General features: G+C 36.8%; 1 protein-coding gene across 2 annotated transcripts; it reads left to right on the top strand.

Annotated features, from left to right (window-relative positions):
- The first annotated feature begins 9,823 nt into the window (after positions 1 to 9,823).
- On the top strand, positions 9,824 to 19,415 carry gammaCOP (coat protein (coatomer) gamma). 2 transcript variants are annotated; one of them, XM_080168766.1, is made up of 11 exons: positions 9,824 to 9,960; positions 12,085 to 12,223; positions 12,440 to 12,538; positions 12,803 to 12,883; positions 13,096 to 13,295; positions 13,586 to 14,630; positions 16,408 to 16,707; positions 17,039 to 17,158; positions 17,522 to 17,599; positions 18,033 to 18,194; positions 18,794 to 19,415. In XM_080168766.1, exons 1-11 carry the CDS (start codon positions 9,863 to 9,865, stop codon positions 19,106 to 19,108), a joined length of 2,637 nt encoding a protein of 878 aa, XP_080024892.1. In that variant the 5' UTR covers positions 9,824 to 9,862; the 3' UTR covers positions 19,109 to 19,415. The 2 variants fall into 2 exon arrangements, with proteins under 2 accessions (XP_080024892.1, XP_080024900.1); XM_080168774.1 differs by lacking the exon at positions 9,824 to 9,960 and adding an exon at positions 10,473 to 10,528.
- The last annotated feature ends 9 nt before the right edge of the window (positions 19,416 to 19,424 follow it).

Genomic DNA, 19,424 nt, shown 5'->3' with positions numbered 1-19,424 from the left:
GGTTTAAAAGGGCGTTTGAAATTTCCCTTAAAGATTCTCCTTTCACAATTTGCCATTTACTTTAGAATTTGTTTGACATCCTGTATATTCAGCTTTTCTTAATTTTAGTTATTCTTCGTGCTTCAATTCTTATGAATGTGTTCATCCTTGTTTTTTTATTCTTGTCCTTTTTAAAAGCTAAACTTTTCTATAATTAGAGTCGGTACGTCCATCCGTCCGTCCGTCCGAGATAGATAGCTTTTTTTCGTTAATTTAGGCATGTTGGAATTGGACTATCGATTTCAAACTTTGCATGGTGATTCCTGTAGTAGTTAGGTATGATATAGAAAGCGTAGCAACTCTATAATCATTACCAGAATGTCCGTAGTCCATTTTAAACATGTTGATTTTTTTACTTTTTTAACAAAAAAAATTTATGTGTTCTAATTATATGTTTGATCTGATTTTTGGTATATTGATTTCTTGGACAACAAAGTACAATATTATAAGCGAAGCAACTCCATAATCAAGTCATAAAAAAGTAAGTATGTTCATAAACATTATCCTGTATAAAGCAGTTTTTCATCAAATTTACTTACAATTTTGCTTAGACTCTTATACTTTTATATTCTGATTATTCAGTTCTGACACTATACAAGTGTTAATGTCCGTTTGTCCTACCGTTTCAGTGCTTCGCTTTTATGGAGGTTGTCATCCTTGTTTCTAAATGTACAGTTAACAAAAATGTTACTAAATATCTAAATTTATCCTAAATGCGCGAATATTAATACATATTTTTAAAACTCTCCCAGAGGCAATTTCAAAGCCAAAATTTATATAAAACAAGGATGACAACATCCATAAAAGCGAAACTTAGAGAAAGAAGGACAAACGAACAATAACATTTGTAGAGTGTCGGAACTGAATAAACACAGAATATAAATGTAAAAGACAAAATTTTACGTAATTTATTTTTGGAAAAGTGCTCAATTACAGGATTATGTTTAAGGTCATTCTTACATTTTTATAACTTAATTATAGAGATGCTTCACTTAATTAGACGTAACGGATAATTTTAACATACAAAAAAATTGTTGTAAAAAAAGTAAAAAACATGTTTTAAACTATTATAGAGTTGCTGCGCTCTCTAAGTCGTACCTAACTGTTATAAGAATCACAATGCAAAGTTTGAAATCGATAAGACAATTCTAACATGCCTAAATTAACGGAAAAAAGATCCCCGTTCCGGGCGGACGTACCAACCCTAATTATATAAAGTCTTTGCTTTAAAAAATAAGAAGCGAAGAATCAAAAACATTATGGTTGGACAAACGGACAACGTCAGAAATAGAATCAATCAACAAAAGAATTATTTTAAACCCTGAATGTTTGGTATAAACTAATAAATGCGGTGTCTAAACTTTTCCACAAATAATTATAATTAATCTAAAGAGTAATTTTGTTTACCATTATTGGGTGTCTACATTAATTTACCGTCCATTGTCCTATTACTCACATTTTATTGGTCATTGGAATCTTCTAGATGGTTCCTTTGAATGGATAATTCATAATTATACATTCTAATTCAAATACATTTTAGTCTTAAAAAGAAAAAGTAAAAATATTTTTATGGATGGGGGAATTCTATTCCAGGGTCAATTTCTCTTGGAAAGGTGGAGGGTTCTTTCGGTTTATAATCAAAATTACACAAATATCATTATATCCATAAATCAAAGATATTAACATTATTATAGAGGGGAAATATATAAACATTTAATTAGCTACGCCTATCGTGGACGAAATTGCATTTGGTTGAAATTAAAATTACATAAAATTATATCTAACACAATATTCAAATAAATATACATATCCTACCTATACATTGAATTAATTATTTTTTTGTGAAACATCCAATTTTTTAGAGGTCGAAATTAATAATAAGAATAGGACCTTTTTTCCTTATCACTGGAAAGTGTCAAGTTTTGGCAGAATTAGACAGCCAATAGGAGGACAGAGTGTATTTGTTTAAGCTAATCAAAATCCGAGAATTGTATCCTTGATGTGATGGTGGCAGCTGAGTGCATCTACAGAGGTACCAGATTTTTAATTATAAATATATTTCTTTATATTTTTAAAAACACCAGTTTTTAACTTATCCATTGTATTTAAATCTATATTTTTAGAATTTAAATTAAAGGAAAATAAATAATTTTATTGTTATGACGTCAATTTTCTTAATTATATGCGGCTACCCTGTTTTGAAGCCGACACGTCTCCAATCTGAACTAGAGAAAGATTATTTTATATTTTTATTATTTTATGATTACAAAAATAAATAAAATGTTAAAATTTAGCCCGAAAATTACTCTTTTTCGTATCTTATTGTTTAATTAAAATTATATCGTGATTTAAACGTTACTAATGATATTAGAAAGTATGGTTAGTCTGGTGAAATTTAATCTTACTAATGAAATGTGTTTGTGTGTCTATATATTTAACTTATTATTATAACATCCTCTTTTAATATTATTTACTAAGTATATTTGCGATAACTTTTATTTAATAGATTTTTCCAATTTTTAACATTTACAAAAGGGCCTGCTTTATCGCTTCAAGATCCATGACAGATCTATATAGGAAATAAATGTCTAAAAACGAGCTCAAATTTTCCAATGAAAAATCGTTTAAAACTCATAGTGCTCCCATAATCCATAATAAACTCTCATTGCCCAGAACGATAAGACCCATTATTTACTTTATTAAAAATAAATTCATTTTTTTTTATTTTCAGGCTGGCCACAAACATACTATTTCCACTATATCCACTATTTCCACTATTTTTGCATACTATGCAAACTATTCCAAAAAAATATGCTATTTCCACTATTGTCCAAAATTGCATACTATTTCCACTATTTCTTTGGATTTCAGATAAATCTTCAATTTTTAGGTAACTAAAACAAACTGATTTTTTTGATCATGAAAAGAAAGCCAAGTAGCAGGTTTCATCGCATTTTCACAGTATCTTTTCTCCTATTTCTAGTCCCTGCGGGGGGCTCTAACCCTGCGGGGCAATCATTAACACTTACCTAACCTAAAATAACCTATCAAATGCTACTGTGAAAATACGGCAAAATCGCTTCTTTATTTTTTTTTAGAAATGTTTCCAGAAGAAAGTAGTCTTTCAGTTCAGATTGTTGTACCTTTATTGAAAGTTATTGGTATTTCTACATTCAATGTAAAGATTTCTTTTTTGAAAGATACCAAAACTTGGGGTAATTAGTGACACAACCAAAAATATTTCACCCAATTATCTCTAAAACTAAGGGAGTAGCACCCAAAATAAAATTGCTGGTATGTCGTGTCACGTGTGACGAGTCACCACATTTCTCCCCCCCCCCCCCCTTTGCAATTAGATGATAGGGTTGAGTTATCAATTACATAACACTTGTTGGTTCGCCCCTCGCCTCAGGAAAATAGCTTAAAACCAACCAAGTTTTTTATGAGCTTAGCTGAAAAGTATAACCGATTAGGACCAACATACTTTTGGCTTTAGAAAAACAAACTTACCTACTACTTATATTATAGGATAAAAATTAAACTAAAAATAATTGTTCATAAAATTGTGGCTAATCTTCCTTTGAATCATAATTAAATCATACTGACAATAATTATAAAGTATCTAACGGTTTCGGACATCATATAATGCAGTTTGAAAACAATAGGACAACTTTAACATACCTAAATTATCGTCAAGAGCTATCAGTTACGTACGGACGGACATACATGAGAACCTATTTATAGAAAAGCAGCACTTAAAAAAACTCCCAGCTGTAGTAAAGGTAAACAATATACTGAACATAACCTGTCGCGACAATATATTGACGTAAAAAGTATAAATTGAACATACACAACTTGAAATAGCGCAGCTACTGTCTATATGAAAAATGTTAAAAATGCTACGTACTTTCTAATCATAGATAGGCTGGTTTTAAGAATTTAGAATCAATTGTATACTATTGGAATGTGTCGATCTACTTTAAATAAATATGCCATATCTAGTATATCAGTTTTATTTCAGTATTTAGTGTTATCGCTGCGCTACATACTTTTGGACCGGATTGTCCTATATATGAACAACAAGGATGACAACATCCATAAGTAGTGAAGCACAAACAAATAAATAAGAATTTAGATATTAGTTGTTTAAAGCATGTATATTAGGAAAAAATCACGAAACCTTTTCAACATTTGTTTTTAATTTCTTAATATTTATATTTCAGTACTATGACTAACAGACTGACGGTCAAAGTAAATTACACACTGGATGCTTAAACCAACGGGAAATTTAATTTTGATATATTTAACTACAAAAATTTTTAAAAGCGGACCATAAACACCAAAGATAGGAGGAAAAATATAAAAATAGCCAAAAACCTTCAAAAAGGCAGTCTGACCGCTATTGATGTTTTCTTGAAACGACAGGAAATTTAATTTTGATATATATAACTGAAAAACTTCGGAAATCGGGCCATAAACACCAAAGATATGGAGAAAAATGTGAAAAATACAAAAATAGCCTAAAACCTGCTTAAAGGCAGTCTGACCGTCATAGTTGTTTTCTTGAAACGACAGGAAATTTAATTTTGATACTATAACTGAAAATTTTTTGGAAATCGGACCATAAACACCAAAGATATGGAGAAAAATGTGAAAAATACAAAAATAGCCTAAAACCTGCTAAAAAGCGGTCCTACCACCATTGATGTTGTATAGTTAATTGTGCTCCTTAATAATGGGAATGTTGTCTAAAAATTTCAGCCTTTTATCTTATATAGGAGCCGAGAAAATCACGTTTCCCCCAAACTAAGACATACGGACAGACGGACATTTCAAATTACTGATAGCTAACCAACATTTTAAGGCCCTATAGTGTTTTAAATGCCTGCTATTTCATACTATTTTGTTTAAAATGCATACTATTTCATACTATTTTTAAAAAATTTGCATACTATTTTTAAAAATTTTACATACTATTGCATACTATTTACTTTTTTTTTGCATACTATTTTATACTATTTTGAAAAAAAGTCTGTGGCCACCCTGTATTTTATGTTGCTATTTACATTATATTGATGTATTTAATTTATAATCATAAAAAAGAAAATAAAAATTTATAATATAGTAAATTTAAGAAAACTCTGTTTTAAAAGAATTCTATTGTGGCGACACTTCCTGTGTGTTCAAATATTGAAACTAAAATTTTAATCATATTAACCCTTTGATGATGGTAAACTGAAAAAAAAAATAATTGAAGAAATCTTAAAATCATTTAAATTATTAAATATTCACTACTTTCTTTTAGATAGTAATGGCGGGGGCGGAAAATTGATCTATTGAGAAATAGATAAATAGATATATACTTATAGAACACTAGCCAATAGCGAGAGAGTTATATCGAGCCAACTCTAGTATTAATAAACTAGCCGCAGTTAAAAAGCCTTCATATATTTTATTTCTATATTGAAATAGCCTAAAACCATTAAGTGGAGCTTCCCTATAATTATAAGACTCGATGGGATTTTGGACTAACAAAAAACATTAATACTTCATATATTGAAGGATTAGAACATTTTTGATATTATAGATATATCTTGAATATATTTATAGAATATGTTTCCAGATTAAAAGACTAACAGTATTAATTTTATAAAAGATTATTGGTTTATCTTGAATGAGGTTATTGATTTGAATAAAAACGTTTGTATTTTTAATATTTCTAAAATCAATACTTTAATAGTAGGTTTTAATTCTATACACTAGTCTTATGAATGGAAGAGGTTTTCTAATTAAATTGTTGTTGTTTTGGCTGCTCATAGTCAGTTTCCGGTCCGGGTAGTCATCAGTGGGGTGAGGGGGGGGGCGTGGGCTTATGGTGGGGGCTCTGGAGGGGGGCGTTGGAGGGGAGGAAGGCTGGTGAAACTTGGATGGGAGGAGAGGAAGGCAGCTACATGGGTGGGATTTTGCCAGAGGTCCATAGGAGTAAGATTTGTAGGATTATTTGGGCATGAAAAGAGGTGCTGGACTGTTTCTGGGGTAGGATTAACAGGACAGGATGGGCAGTTGGGGGTAAGAGAAGCGTTGATGGAATGGAGGTAGCTTTGGAGTTTAGGACAATAGTTGGATCTTAATTGGGAGAGGATGGTTCTGTAGTGCCTGGGGAGTTGGATTTCGGAGGGGTTGATGTCAGGGGGAGCTTGATTAAGGACAGGATTAGGGGGGTAAGAATTTATGGCTTGGGTGACAGCTGAGGTGTGGAGTCTGGAGATTGTGGATTTGTAGTTTGTGGGAAGGAGGGTGTTGTCGGGGGAAAGAAAAGGTTGGAGAGTAGGAAGGAACATGGATTGAAGGGTGGATTTTTTGGATCTAGGGCCAGGGGGGGTTGTGACGTTGTGAAAGGATGGGTGGGAGGGGCGGAGGGAGGAGGCCAGGTATTGGGAACAAAGAAGGGAAAGGTGGTTCCGTACTGGTAGGATTTTGGTTTCTTGGTGGAGGTGGCTGATGGGAGATTTTTTAGTGGAACCAGTACAGATGCGGAGGGCTTGGTTTTGGAGGACTTGGAGTTTGTCAATGTTGTTTTTGGAGGTGTTAGGGAACCAAACAGGACAGGCATAGGTGGTGATGGGGCGGAGGAGGGTGTTGTAGGTGGTGAGGAGAGTCTCCTTCTGGTGGCCCCATTTGGTGCCAGCCAGACATTTGAGGATTCTAAGGCGGGAGGAAATTTTTGAGGAAATGGTGGAGACATGGGAACTGAAATTGAAAAAGGTGTCAAAGGTAACTCCAAGGATTTTAGGGGTTTTCTCAAGGGGAAGGGTGGAGTCGTTGATTTGGACTTGAGGATGGAGGTTTGATTGGTGCTTGCGGTCAGAAGTGAAGAGGGTGACAGTGGATTTGTTGGGAGCTATGGAGAGGCCGTTGGTGGAGGCCCAGTCAGCGATTGAGGAGAGGTGGGAGTTGATGGATTCAACTGACTGGGGGATGTTAGGGGAGGAGTGGAAGGAGTTAAGGTCGTCGGCATAGGAGGAGGTGTGGGCAGGGGGAATGTGGGGGGCATCTGCTATGTAGAAGTTGAAGAGGACTGGGGAGATAACAGAGCCTTGGGGGACGCCAGTGTGGACAATTTTAGGAGAGGCATTGGTGTTTTGATAGGAACAGAAAGCCATCCTGCCACGCAAGTAGCAGGATAGCCATCTAATGATGTCGGGATGAATGTTGGAGGAGGAGATTTTTTGGAGAAGGAGGTGGATGGGAATGCAGTCAAATGCTTTGGAAAGGTCGATGGAGGCAACAGTTGTGCGGCTGGGGGGGAGGTTTTGATTGAAGCCATTGGCAATGGTGGTGGAAAGGTTGAGGAGGGAGGAGGTGGTGGAGTGGAGGGGTTTAAAGCCGTGTTGTGAGGGGTGGGTGGAGAGGGATTGTTTAAGGTAGGGGAGGAGTAGGCGTTCAAGGACTTTTGCTGCAGGACAGAGGAGGGAGATTGGGCGGTAGGAGGTGGAAAGGTCAGGGGGTTTACCAGGTTTGAGGAGGGCAATGATTTTGGATAGTTTCCAAATGGCAGGGATGTTGGCAGCGGAGATGGAGAGGTTGAAAAGTTTAGTGAGGTAGGAGATGCCATTTGGACCAAGGTGTTTAAGGTGAAGGATGTTAAGGTTGTCGGGGCCAAGTGCAGAGGAATTGGAGGAATTTTTAATTGCTTCAAGGACAAGGGCAGGGGTAAAAGGTTGGAAGTTTCTGTTGAGGTGGTTGCGGCGGCGGATTTTACGGATAATTTTTCTGGAGAAAGGGTTGGAAGTATGACGGGAGACAGAGGTGAATTGACTGGTGAAGGATTCGGCAATGTGGAGGTGGGAGGTGTGGACTTTGTTGTTGTTGAAGGAAATGGGTTGGTTGGAGGGAGGGGAGTTGTTTTTGCCGGAAAGGGACTTGAGGAGGGACCAGAATTTGGAAGGATTTGTTCTATGGTCGGATTTGGAAAGGGTTTCTTGCCATTTTTTGTTGGAATGTTGGTTTACTATTGAGGAGATTTGGTCATTAAGGATTTGAATTTGAGGATCATGGGGGTTGGTTTCTCTTAAGGAGTCTCTTTGCTGGATAAGGGGTTTAGCAGACTGAGGGAGGGTAGGGTTGGAATTTTTGATGAAGCCAGCAGGAACAGTGTGTTTGGAGGCAGTTTGGAGGATTTGGCGGAAAGTGGCTTCACCTTGGGAGCAGGAGGAAGGGTCAGGAAGGTCTTCAAAAAGGGTTTCAGTTTCTAGGGTAAAGGTGTCCCAGTCTGCTTTATGGAAGTTGTGGAAGGTTTTGACAGGGCGGGGGGTTCTGGTGATTTCGGGAATGGAGAGGAGAATGGGAAGGTGATCAGAACGGAGGGTGGTAAGGGTGTGCCAGGAGAAATCAAGGGCAAGGTGGGCAGAGCATAAGGAAAGGTCAGGGGAGGTAGGTTGGCCATTGGGGGGAAGGCGGGTAGGGGAATCCTCGTTGAGGAGGCAAAGGCTGCTCTCATTGAGAGCTTCCAGCAGAGCCTCCCCACGATTCATGGCAGATTGGTCAAGGGTAATGGAGTTCCAGGCAGGGTTGTGGGCATTGAAGTCACCGACTAGGATAAGGTCATTTGGATTTTCAAAAAGGAGGTTAAAGTCAGGGGTGTATTGTGGGGGGCAGGAGGAGTGTGGGGGGAGGTAAAGGTTGATGATTTGTAGAGGGGAGCCATTGCGGGAAATTTGGATGCCATCAACCTCAAGGGGGCCATTGGAGAGGTGGTTGAGGTTAAGGTGTGTGAAGGGGATGTCTTCGGCAATGAGGAAGGCTATTCCTCCACCAGGTCGGTCTTGTCGATCCTTCCTGATGAAGTTATAGCCAGGGAGGGGTTTAGGATTGGATTTGCAGGAGAGTTTAGTTTCTTGGAGGCAGGTAATTGGGATGTTAAGGGTTGAAATAAGGTTGTGGAGTTCATCTTGGGTGGTAAGGAGACCATTACAGTTGAATTGGAGGATGAAAGGTTTACCAGGAGGTTTGCGGGGGGCAGGGGTGGGGGGAGGAGGGGGCGGGGGTGATTGAGGGTGTGGTGGTGATGGAGGTGCTGTTGGGGAAGGTGGGGGAGACGGGGAGTTGGGTGTGGAGGGTGAGGGAGGGGGGGAATTTTGGGGGGAACAGGAGGGGCATATCCAGAAGGGGGAGTAGTGGGTGGAGGATGGAAGGAGGGAACATTTGGGGTGGACCCATTGGAGGCAGGAGTTACATTGGAAGGAGCCAGTGGATTTTGTAACACCTAAGGAACAGATAGGGCATGGAAATTTGGGGCCACGGGATTTAGGTGGGGGTGTTGATTGTTGGGGGGAAATGGGTGAGAAGGGGGTAGGGGAGGCAGAGATGCAGGGTGGACAGGACCAGTTAGAATTGTATTCGGATTTGGATGAGAGGAGGGAACATTTGGGATGAACCCAAAGTTGGCAGGAGTTACAGAGGAAGGCACCAGAGGAGCGGGTTATGTTGCGGGAGCAGGTAGAGCAAGGGTATTTGGGACCAGGATTTGGATGGATGTCGCCAGAGAGGATGAGGGGAGGAGGGGGGGTGATGTTGGATGTGGTAAATTAGCTCAGATATTAAGTTAGGTATGAAAGCTATTTTATTTTATGACTCCAGTTTTGACCCCAACTGTTGGTATTCCAAATAAACATAATTTGATTTCTCTTTTATTTTGATCATGCCTATGACTTCATGATTTAACCTAACTTGGTTGTCTTAAATAATAGCAAAGAATGTATGAATCTTTGAAATCTAACTGTAGCTTGATTTTACTAATTACAGATAATTAGACAGAAACGAAATGTTAGGAATGAAAAAGGATAAGAAGGAGGAGGAGGAAAGGGATGGAGGAAATCAGTATGCTAACCTCGAGAAGACTTCAGTCCTCCAGGAGGCCAGGTATGTTTTACAGTAGATAAAGATTATTAGTATGCTAACTTGGAGAAGACTTCAGTTCTCCAGGAGGGCAGGTATGTTTTACAGTAGATAAAGATTATCATTATGCTAACTTGGAGAGGACTTCAGTTCTCCTGGAGGGCAGGTATGTTTTACAGTAGATAAAGATTATTAGTATGCTAACTTGGAGAAGACTTCAGTTCTCCAGGAGGGCAGGTATGTTTTACAGTAGATAAAGATTATCATTATGCTAACTTGGAGAGGACTTCAGTTCTCCTGGAGGGCAGGTATGTTTTACAGTAGATAAAGATTATTAGTATGCTAACTTGGAGAAGACTTCAGTTCTCCAGGAGGGCAGGTATGTTTTACAGTAGATAAAGATTATTAGTATGCTAACTTGGAGAAGACTTCAGTTCTCCAGGAGGGCAGGTATGTTTTACAGTAGATAAAGATTATTAGTATGCTAACTTGGAGAGGACTTCAGTTCTCCTGGAGGGCAGGTATGTTTTACAGTAGATAAAGATTATTAGTATGCTAACTTGGAGAAGACTTCAGTCCTCCAGGAGGCCAGGTATGTTTTTCATAGAAAAAATTGAGAAAATTAGTAATTCAGAGTAGACTTCATTCCTTCTAGTGGTCGGCATGTTTTTCATTGGAAAGAAATTTAGGAAATAGGTAATATGTTTATCTGGATAAGACTGAAGTCCTCCTAGGGGCCAGATTTATGTTACATTTGATAGAGATGGAGAAATCAGTATGTTTATCTTAGTGATGGCAATCCGTCAAATTTTTGGGCCGGATTCGGATTCCGGATTCTTAAAAGAATCCGTCAAAAATATGGCGGATTCCTTGCGGATTCCGGATTCTTATTTTTGGCGGATTCCGGATATTAGCAGTATTTTAAAAGGATTTTTAAATTTTTTTAAAATTAAGTGCTACATATGTCCTAAAAATTAATGTTCTTGGTGTTCTCTATTATTCACTTTCGATAATCGAACCAGATTTTAAAAGATTTTATATGTAATGATGATAATCTTTGCCTTCAAAAAGAGGCAGTTGAAAGAAAAAAACTCAAGACGCTAATTTTAGCCTACCAGTTAAGAATCCGGAATCCGCTATTAAAAACGGATTCCGGATTCGGATTCCAAAATTAGCCCAAAAATTGGGCGGATCCCAGATCCGGATTGCCATCCCTAGTTTATCTGAAAAAGATTGGCACTTTCATGCCCCTCCCCTCTTCACCATTAAAATAGTTATTTCTCGTATCGCATTATAAACGGCTTTCCGCGGATATAGAATGTACAATTATAAGATTAAAACTAGTTTTTTTTAGCCCCGAGGTGCCGGAGGCACCGGCTAAAAAAACTGGTTTTAATCTTATGATTGTACATTTCTATATTCGTAGAAAACTGGATATAATACGATGCTAGACATAGTTTTTCCGTATGGATGAGAACCGGTTCCTATCCACCGGATTCGAATGAATACGAGAAAAAACATTATCAAATTAACTTCATTATTAGTTACTTTTAATAAGTTCAATATGATAGTAAGTTTTATTACCTACTTAATATTTGGGTTGATATAGTGAACATACATGCAGGGATACTAGGATAGGAGCTAGCACTTCAAATTAAAACTCTTCCCCTATTTTCATTGCAAGGTTGCATTATTTATAGTAGGTTGTACATATTACTGGAAAAATTAGGATGAAGATATTTTTATCTGTCATTTTGTTCACTCCATCCCTGACAGGAAAGTGCACTTCTTAATAAAACTTTGGTGCATAATCATGTCATCAATTATTATCTTTGCACCAACTTTGTTCATGTGTGTATTAAGATGACTTATCTATGATACAAAGTAAAATTATGTCTGTCCGTCCCCTAAGATCACGGTAACCACTGAACCGATCGGGTTCTACTCTTCAAGAATTAGGCGCACTCATAGAACAAAACCATTAACCTCACTTATAATTTTGCTTTTTTTAATAAATAAAGGGGCGAAGCCGCTAGTATTTTTATATTAAGATGACAAGGAATGGAAAATGTATTATTTTTATAATTTTACCTTACGTTGAAAAGGATAGGGGTGTTTTTCTTTTACTTAACATCATTTACTTTTTAGGATCTTTAACGAAACCCCAGTTAATCCAAGAAAAAGTATTGCTGTGCTGACAAAGATTCTGTATTTGATCAACCAAGGAGAGGTTCTGGGCACCTCAGAGGCCACTGAATGCTTCTTTGCGATCACAAAGCTGTTCCAGGTATTTTGTTTTACAAGATATTCCTTGAAAAGATTTTTTAAAACTTCAGCTAGGTAAAGAATTAAGGTAAAGATTAAGCATTACATTTTAGTTTGACTTGAAAACTTAGGCTTGTTTTCGAATTTGACTTTGTTAAAACTTGATATAAAGAAATATTCTAGCATAATACCCCTGACGACGAAACCTTCCTATTTTTTATATTGACATTTTTATCAGGCTAAAGATACAGTGCTGAGAAGATTGGTATATCTTGGAATCAAGGAGCTGTCCTCAATTGCTGAAGATGTCATCATTGTTACTTCGTCCTTGACTAAGGTAATAATCATTATTAATCTTTAGCAAAAATTGTATTGCAATTATACGCGAAACTCGCATAAAAACGAACATTACATTTATTATACCTAATGAAAGTACATTTTTCACTTTTCTTTTTTTGTCTTAAAGTTGAAAGCATTTGCAAATAAGAGATAATCAAAATCGCTGATTGTAGTTTTCAATATCTACCTTTCTGTTTCGTTGTTAATATCTCCATTTGGCAAGAATTGTAAACTGATATTATTAGTTTATATTCATTTATAGGACATGACTGGGAAGGAGGATTGCTACCGAGCTGCTGCCATTAGAGCTCTTTGCACTATTACTGATCCTGTTATGCTTCAGGTTTGTATTTTGTTTTACAGTAAAAATAATAGAAACAGTTATAAAATGTTATATAATAAACCATGATTGTATTTTTCACGAGACTTTATAGCCTAGCCTGTTTAGTGTTTATCCATCCACTATTTACATTATTTTTTTTATCAACCTTGGTTAGATAGTAGATTCATTTAAAGTTTTCAAAATCTGAAAATAAATTCAACTTGTTCATTTAGGCTATTGAGCGTTACATGAAGCAGGCTATTGTTGACCGTAACGCATCTGTGAGCAGTGCTGCCCTGGTGTCCAGTCTTTACCTGTCCAAGACTGGCGCCAGTGAGGTTGTCAAGAGATGGGTGAATGAGGTGCAGGAGAGCGTGACTTCTGATAATGTTATGGTGCAATATCATGCACTTGGTCTACTTTATCATATTAGGTAAGTTTTTTATTTTATTAGGGGGGCTTCTCTTTAACTGGGTTACCTTCTTTGTTTGCTTAGATGTCCACCCTAAGTTTCTTATGATAATATATCTGCTTAAAAATTTCTTTATTTGGTCTTTTTTTATCAATCTGCAAAATGGCCATTAGGAACTGTTTAGCACATGTTTGATTATTACTAACTATTAACTATACCTATTTAAAAAAATATATATATTACAAATTGACAACTCAAGTTCCTTTTGTGACTTAAAGGTATCTTATTATAATATTCCTTTACTTTTATAGGAAGCATGATCGTCTTGCTATCACCAAGCTGCTTGCAAAGCTAACTAAGATGTCCCTGAAGTCACCCTACGCTGTCATTCTAGTGATCAGAATTGCCTGCAAGATGATTGAGGAAGAGGACCACAACTCTAGCTCCCCATACTTTGACTTTATTGAGTCCTGCCTGCGTCATAAGTCGGAGATGGTTATCTACGAGGCTGCCCATGCTATTGTCAACATGAAGCGTACCTCTGCCAGAGAGCTGGCTCCTGCTGTGTCTGTCCTCCAGCTTTTCTGCTCCAGCCCCAAGCCAACGCTGAGGTTTGCTGCTGTTCGTACCCTGAACAAGGTTGCTATGACTCATCCTGCTGCTGTAACAGCCTGCAATCTTGACTTGGAAAATCTGATTACTGACAGCAATAGATCTATTGCTACTTTAGCTATCACTACTCTGCTTAAGACTGGAGCTGAGTCGAGCGTTGATAGGCTTATGAAGCAGATTGCTAGCTTCGTTTCTGAAATCTCAGATGAATTCAAGATTGTTGTTGTGCAAGCCATTAGTGCTCTTTGCGCTAAATTCCCTAAGAAGCACGGTATTCTGCTCAACTTCTTGTCTGGAATGTTGCGTGATGAAGGTGGTTTGGATTACAAGGCCAGCATTGCTGATACTATCATTGCCGTCATTGAAGAGAATCCTGAGGCTAAAGAGAACGGCCTTGCTCATTTGTGCGAGTTTATTGAAGATTGCGAGCATACCAGCCTAGCTGTCAAGATTTTACATTTGCTAGGACAAGAAGGACCAAGAACCTCCAACCCTTCCCGCTACATCCGCTTTATCTACAATCGTGTCCTGCTTGAATGTGCGACTGTCCGTGCGGCCGCCGTCTCTGCTCTGGCTAGGTTTGGCGCTCTTTGCGACGAACTTCTGCCAAATATTCTGGTTCTGTTGACCAGATGCCAGATGGATTCAGATGATGAGGTCAGAGACAGGGCCACTTACTTCAAGGCCATTCTGGAACAGCAACAGGCCAGCCTTAACAACCAGTACATTCTTAATGGAATTCAGGTATGATATTCTATTTCTAATTACAAAATGTGAGAAGGTATTTTTTGCCAATAAGCATAAACCTAGGGTGAGGCTAAAAAAATCGATGAAAAACGGCCAAACGGCCAGTCAAACATTAATAACCATAATTAGTACAGGTTATAGGGATTATCCACAAAAATTTTCATAAAGATCGGACTATTCCTTCTTTGTCAAAAATCATTTTTTTTAAAAGACGAGAAATTTAAATTTTTTTATGTAAAAAAACCTGTTTTATTCACTTTTTGGCCTAATTCTTAAAAGGCCCATATTGAATTTTAGATTTTACCAAAGAAAACCTGAAAATTGATCTTAAAAATCGAATTTAAATTTTTTTTTCGACGTTACTGAAAAATACCCCGCGCAAACTTTTGTCATTTTTGAAAAAAATATTAACTCTACATTTAAGCTCTCAACGGATTTCAAAAGAGCGGGCAATTCTTAGTTCAAAAGGTTTTTACGGATCAGTTCTAGGTCTTACCAATTTTTGTATAGGTCGATCTTTATACACCTATGTGAAAAATTTTTTGGAAAAAAAAATTTTCGTCCGACTTTGAGACCCAAATATTACCCTTAAAATTCATCTCAAAAAAATTTCATTTTTTACTTTTTTGTAGGCAATTTAATCCTAAGGAACAAAGGGGTAAATTCCGTAAAGGTGTGTGTTCTAAGGCCTAAAAATAGTAGTAGAATGATAAGTTGCTCTAGATATATGTTTTCCCTATTGAATAGAACAATAAGAAAAAAAATAAGCTCAGAACTCCAATTTTTAGTATTTTGGGGATCTTTTGCTCCACCAGCCCCTAGAAGGAAAGTCCCAATATGAAATCTGTAATGTTTTCTTAATTCAGTTATGTTAAAAAAGTATTATAAAAAAATCAGGTTGATATCTTTAAAAATAAGCTCAGAACTCATATTTTTAGTGTTTTTGGGGTCTTTTGCTCCACAAGCCCCTAGAAGGAAAGTCCCAAAATGAAATCTGTAATGGTTCGTTGATTCTGTTATGTTAAAAAGTATTATAAAAAAATAAGGTTGTGTTCTTTAAAAATAAGGTCAGAACTCATATTTTTAGTGTTTTGGGGGGTCTTTTGCTTCACAAGCCCTTGTAAGGAAAGTGCCGAAATAAAGTTTACATGTATATCCAGTCATATGAGCCTACAAAAAGAATTGGCTTGATAACTTTAAAAACAAGCCCACACGGCCCTCCCAAACTTTGCTACTGAATTTCATTTCCTATAAGTGTACAAACTTCCCTTCCCCTCTTTTGTCACCTTGAATAAATCAACCTGTAAAGAATGGCTTCTTCCTTTGTTTAATGGTATAGATTGTTCTTAACCTTTACCTTGAACCTATAGAAAACATTTTTATTATAATTATATTTTTTTAATTTGTGTCACCTTGAGCAAAATAAAGCATTTGATAGAAATGTCGTAATTTTGAAAAGAATTTCCAGGTACGGTTATCAAAAAAAAAAAATTTTTTTTCCCTATTGTTCTATTCAATAGGGAATACATATATCTAGAGCACCTTATCGTTCTACTACTATTTTTAGGCCTTAGAACACACACCTTTACGGAATTTACCAGAAAATTTCCTCCCCCTTTGCTTTTATGTTTTTTTTTTTCTGTCAGTCGATTAAAACATGGAGAAAAATGTCATTTTCTAAAGGTGGGTAAAAAATTACGGGTAATGCCCCATACCGGTTAATGCCCCACTTGACCCTAGCAAATACAAAAAAAAATTATTATAATATTTTTAGGTTTCCCTATCCAGCCTTGAGAAAGCTCTGCACTCTTACACCCTGGGTCAAACCGAGCAGCCATTTGACATGAAGACAGTCCCAGTTGCACCTGTCGAAGAGGAGAAATCTTCTGGTAAGGCCGCTGATGCTGGCCCAGGCGCGGCCAAACCCGCCGACAAACCGAGCGCAACTCGCCATGACGTGTTTGTTGAGAAGCTGGCAGGTGTGCCTGCTATTGCGGCTCTCAATCTTGGTCCGCTGTTCAGGTCAACTCAGCCGGCTGAGCTGACCGAAAGCGAGACGGAATACGTTGTCCAGGTAAATATTCTTAATTACACATCTTTTAAAACAAAACATTAATTGCCTTTAAATAACAAGTCCTAAAATTGATAGACAATTGATAAATCTTCCCTAAAATTGTAGGTATGCAAGCAAAGTTCTTTCTTTGATTGTTAATGTATATTGGAAAAAAAGTTGTAGATTATTTGACAGTCACTGTCTTATTTCTTCCATTCTACAGTATCAAATGTATTATGTTTAATACAGATCTAACTTAGTGTATTATGGGCTTAAATTTGAACAATGTGTAAGTTTTGCCAACTATTTTAAAATTGTTAGGTACCTAGTTTATATTTTATGTTTTGTTTAGGTGATCAAGCATGTTTACTCTGGCCATCTTGTTCTGCAGCTTGATGTGACCAACACTCTCAATGACCAGCTCCTTGAGAATGCAAGAGTCGAGGTTGAGCTGCCCGAAGGGTGGAATCTGGTAAGATTATTTTTAAAAAAAACTTAAATCACCTTAAAAAAAACTATGATACAAAGAAAAGGATGTGAAAATAAAATGAGCATCTGCTGTTGTGTAGATAATACTCTGGGTAAATAGGTTTCCAGTATTGCTTCGGAACCGATTAATCTCTGGTGGATAAGAACTGGTTCTCAGCCACACTAAAAATCATGTATCGTATCGTATTATATCCATTTTTCTACGAAAATAAAAATGTACAATCATAATATTCAAACCAGTTTTATAATTATACATTTTTTTATCCACGGAATGCTGTCAATAATACGAAGTGATAAATAACTATCATCTTATAAAACACATTCTGAACTTATATTATTATTTTAGTTGGCCGAAGTTGCTTGTCCCAGACTGGAGTACAATGTTATGGGAACTATCTACCTAGTCCTGGAATGCCCAGAAGACGTAGGTTTATTATTTTATCAGCATATCCATGCTATAACATCCGTACGTCACGCAAGTAGGCATGTTAAATAAGAATCACTAACTATTTTCAATTTTGTTTTTCGGCGGATTTGTCTCAAATTAGATTTACTAGGTAGGTATTCAAATAAAATATCGTGTTCAACAATTTAGAAGTAATATATTTATACAAGATTTCCCAATACCTTTACTAACGTATTATTACATTTGAATTTAGATTATTGAGTAAGTCCTGAAGGGCTAGTAGACCGTAGGGTTATGCCCCTGCCGTTTTAATACCTACCTGCCCGGCCCTAGGGTCTTGAGAATTATTTTCAAAATTTAAAAAAGGTGCGGGAAGGGGTTTCGGCTGTCATCAAATAGGTTTGAGTTAAAGCACCAAAAAGTACTTGAACCTAACCAAACTTAATTTAAGATATCTGAGTGTGTGACCAGCATCCCCGCCACCCTCAAGTTTATGGTGAAGGATTGTGACCCTGTGACGGGTGAACCCGAGTCTGACGAGGGATATGATGATGATTACCAGCTGGAGGATATTGATGTAGCCGTGTCCGACTATGTCATGAGAGCTATGAAGGTAAAACATATTGTCTTAGATTTAAACGATTTTCATTTGTATCAGAATGTGAAAAGTGGTATATTCTGCCTATATTTCTATATTTTGACCGCCTAACATTTGTAAGTATAGGTGGATGCCTTGGCCCCGGCACAACTCATTACCATGCGTAGCCAAAAATGCCGGACAAAGGTTTGGTTGTCTGTTGGTTGTGGACATAAAACCTTAGCTACAAAGTTATTGAGTAGCTTTTTCTTTTTGCAAACTCTTCAAACTTTTGTAATAATTTTGGTCTTTATTGAGTTTATGAAGAATAATTATCCCTGTAAATGAATAAAGTTAGTAATAAATGTCTCATTACCGGCCAAACTTTAGTTACTTAAGTTTTCCTAAGCAGGAAATATTTTTTTTCTTTCCATATTTTATTAAATTTGTACACTCTATTTACATTTTTTTGTATTGTTTTCCTTACAACATTTAAATGTTTAAATTATTAGTACATTCTTTTGATAAAATCAGTTTATCTTGTTTTTCTAATCTAACCTTTTACCTCAAGTGCTCTAACCACTAGTTTACTAAATTTTCTTTTATATACTTGATAATTAATATTATTAATTTAGGGCAACTTCGGAGCCGCCTGGGAAGAAGTAGGCGAGGGCAACGAGCTATCCGACACCTTCTCCCTCCCCATGAAAACCCTAGACGAGGCCGTCAAGAACATCGTCCTGTTCCTTGGCCTGCAGCCCTGCGAACGGTCGGACAAAGTGCCGGAAGGCAAAAGCTCCCACACACTGCTCCTGTCGGGCGTGTTCCGTGGCGGGGTTGAGGTCCTGGTGAAAGCCAAGCTCGCCCTGTCCGATGGCGTTGCCATGCAGCTTATGGTTAGGTCTGAGAGCCCCGAAATCGCTGAATTGATGACCACAGCCATTGCTTAAGTTTATGTCTTAATTTGTTATTAAGACTTAGTTTGCTTGATTTTCTAAATTTTTATTCTATTTATTTTTATTTCATAGTTTTTGATATTTTGAAACCGTAATTTATTTGCACTTGTTTTAATAATAGTCCCTACCAAGAGTGATTCTAATATTTTTTTTTTCAAAAAAAACCTGTGAGTTTTAAAAAGAATTTGCATTTGTTATAATTCTTCTAAAATAATTTATTTATGTAACCAAACACCTTTTATGATAAAGTTTTTGTGATGAAAACGGTGATGGAACTTTTATCTGATATTTATATTACAGATTTATAAAA

This window comes from Acartia tonsa, chromosome 1 (assembly GCF_053477335.1).
Source record: "Acartia tonsa isolate MP-2025a chromosome 1, ASM5347733v1, whole genome shotgun sequence".
In the NCBI taxonomy this organism is placed as follows: Eukaryota; Metazoa; Arthropoda; class Copepoda; order Calanoida; family Acartiidae; genus Acartia; species Acartia tonsa.
The sequence above is the reverse complement of the archived record's forward strand: the minus strand, read 5'-3'. Positions and strand labels throughout refer to the sequence as shown.

Coding starts and splice junctions, on each gene's coding strand:
- gammaCOP (XM_080168766.1), top strand. CDS start 9,863: ATGTTAGGAATGAAAAAGGATAAGAAGGAGGAGGAGGAAAGGGATGGA. Junction 9,961..12,084: donor TCAGTCCTCCAGGAGGCCAG/GTATGTTTTACA, acceptor TTTACTTTTTAG/GATCTTTAACGAAACCCCAG. Junction 12,539..12,802: donor TTACTTCGTCCTTGACTAAG/GTAATAATCATT, acceptor ATTCATTTATAG/GACATGACTGGGAAGGAGGA.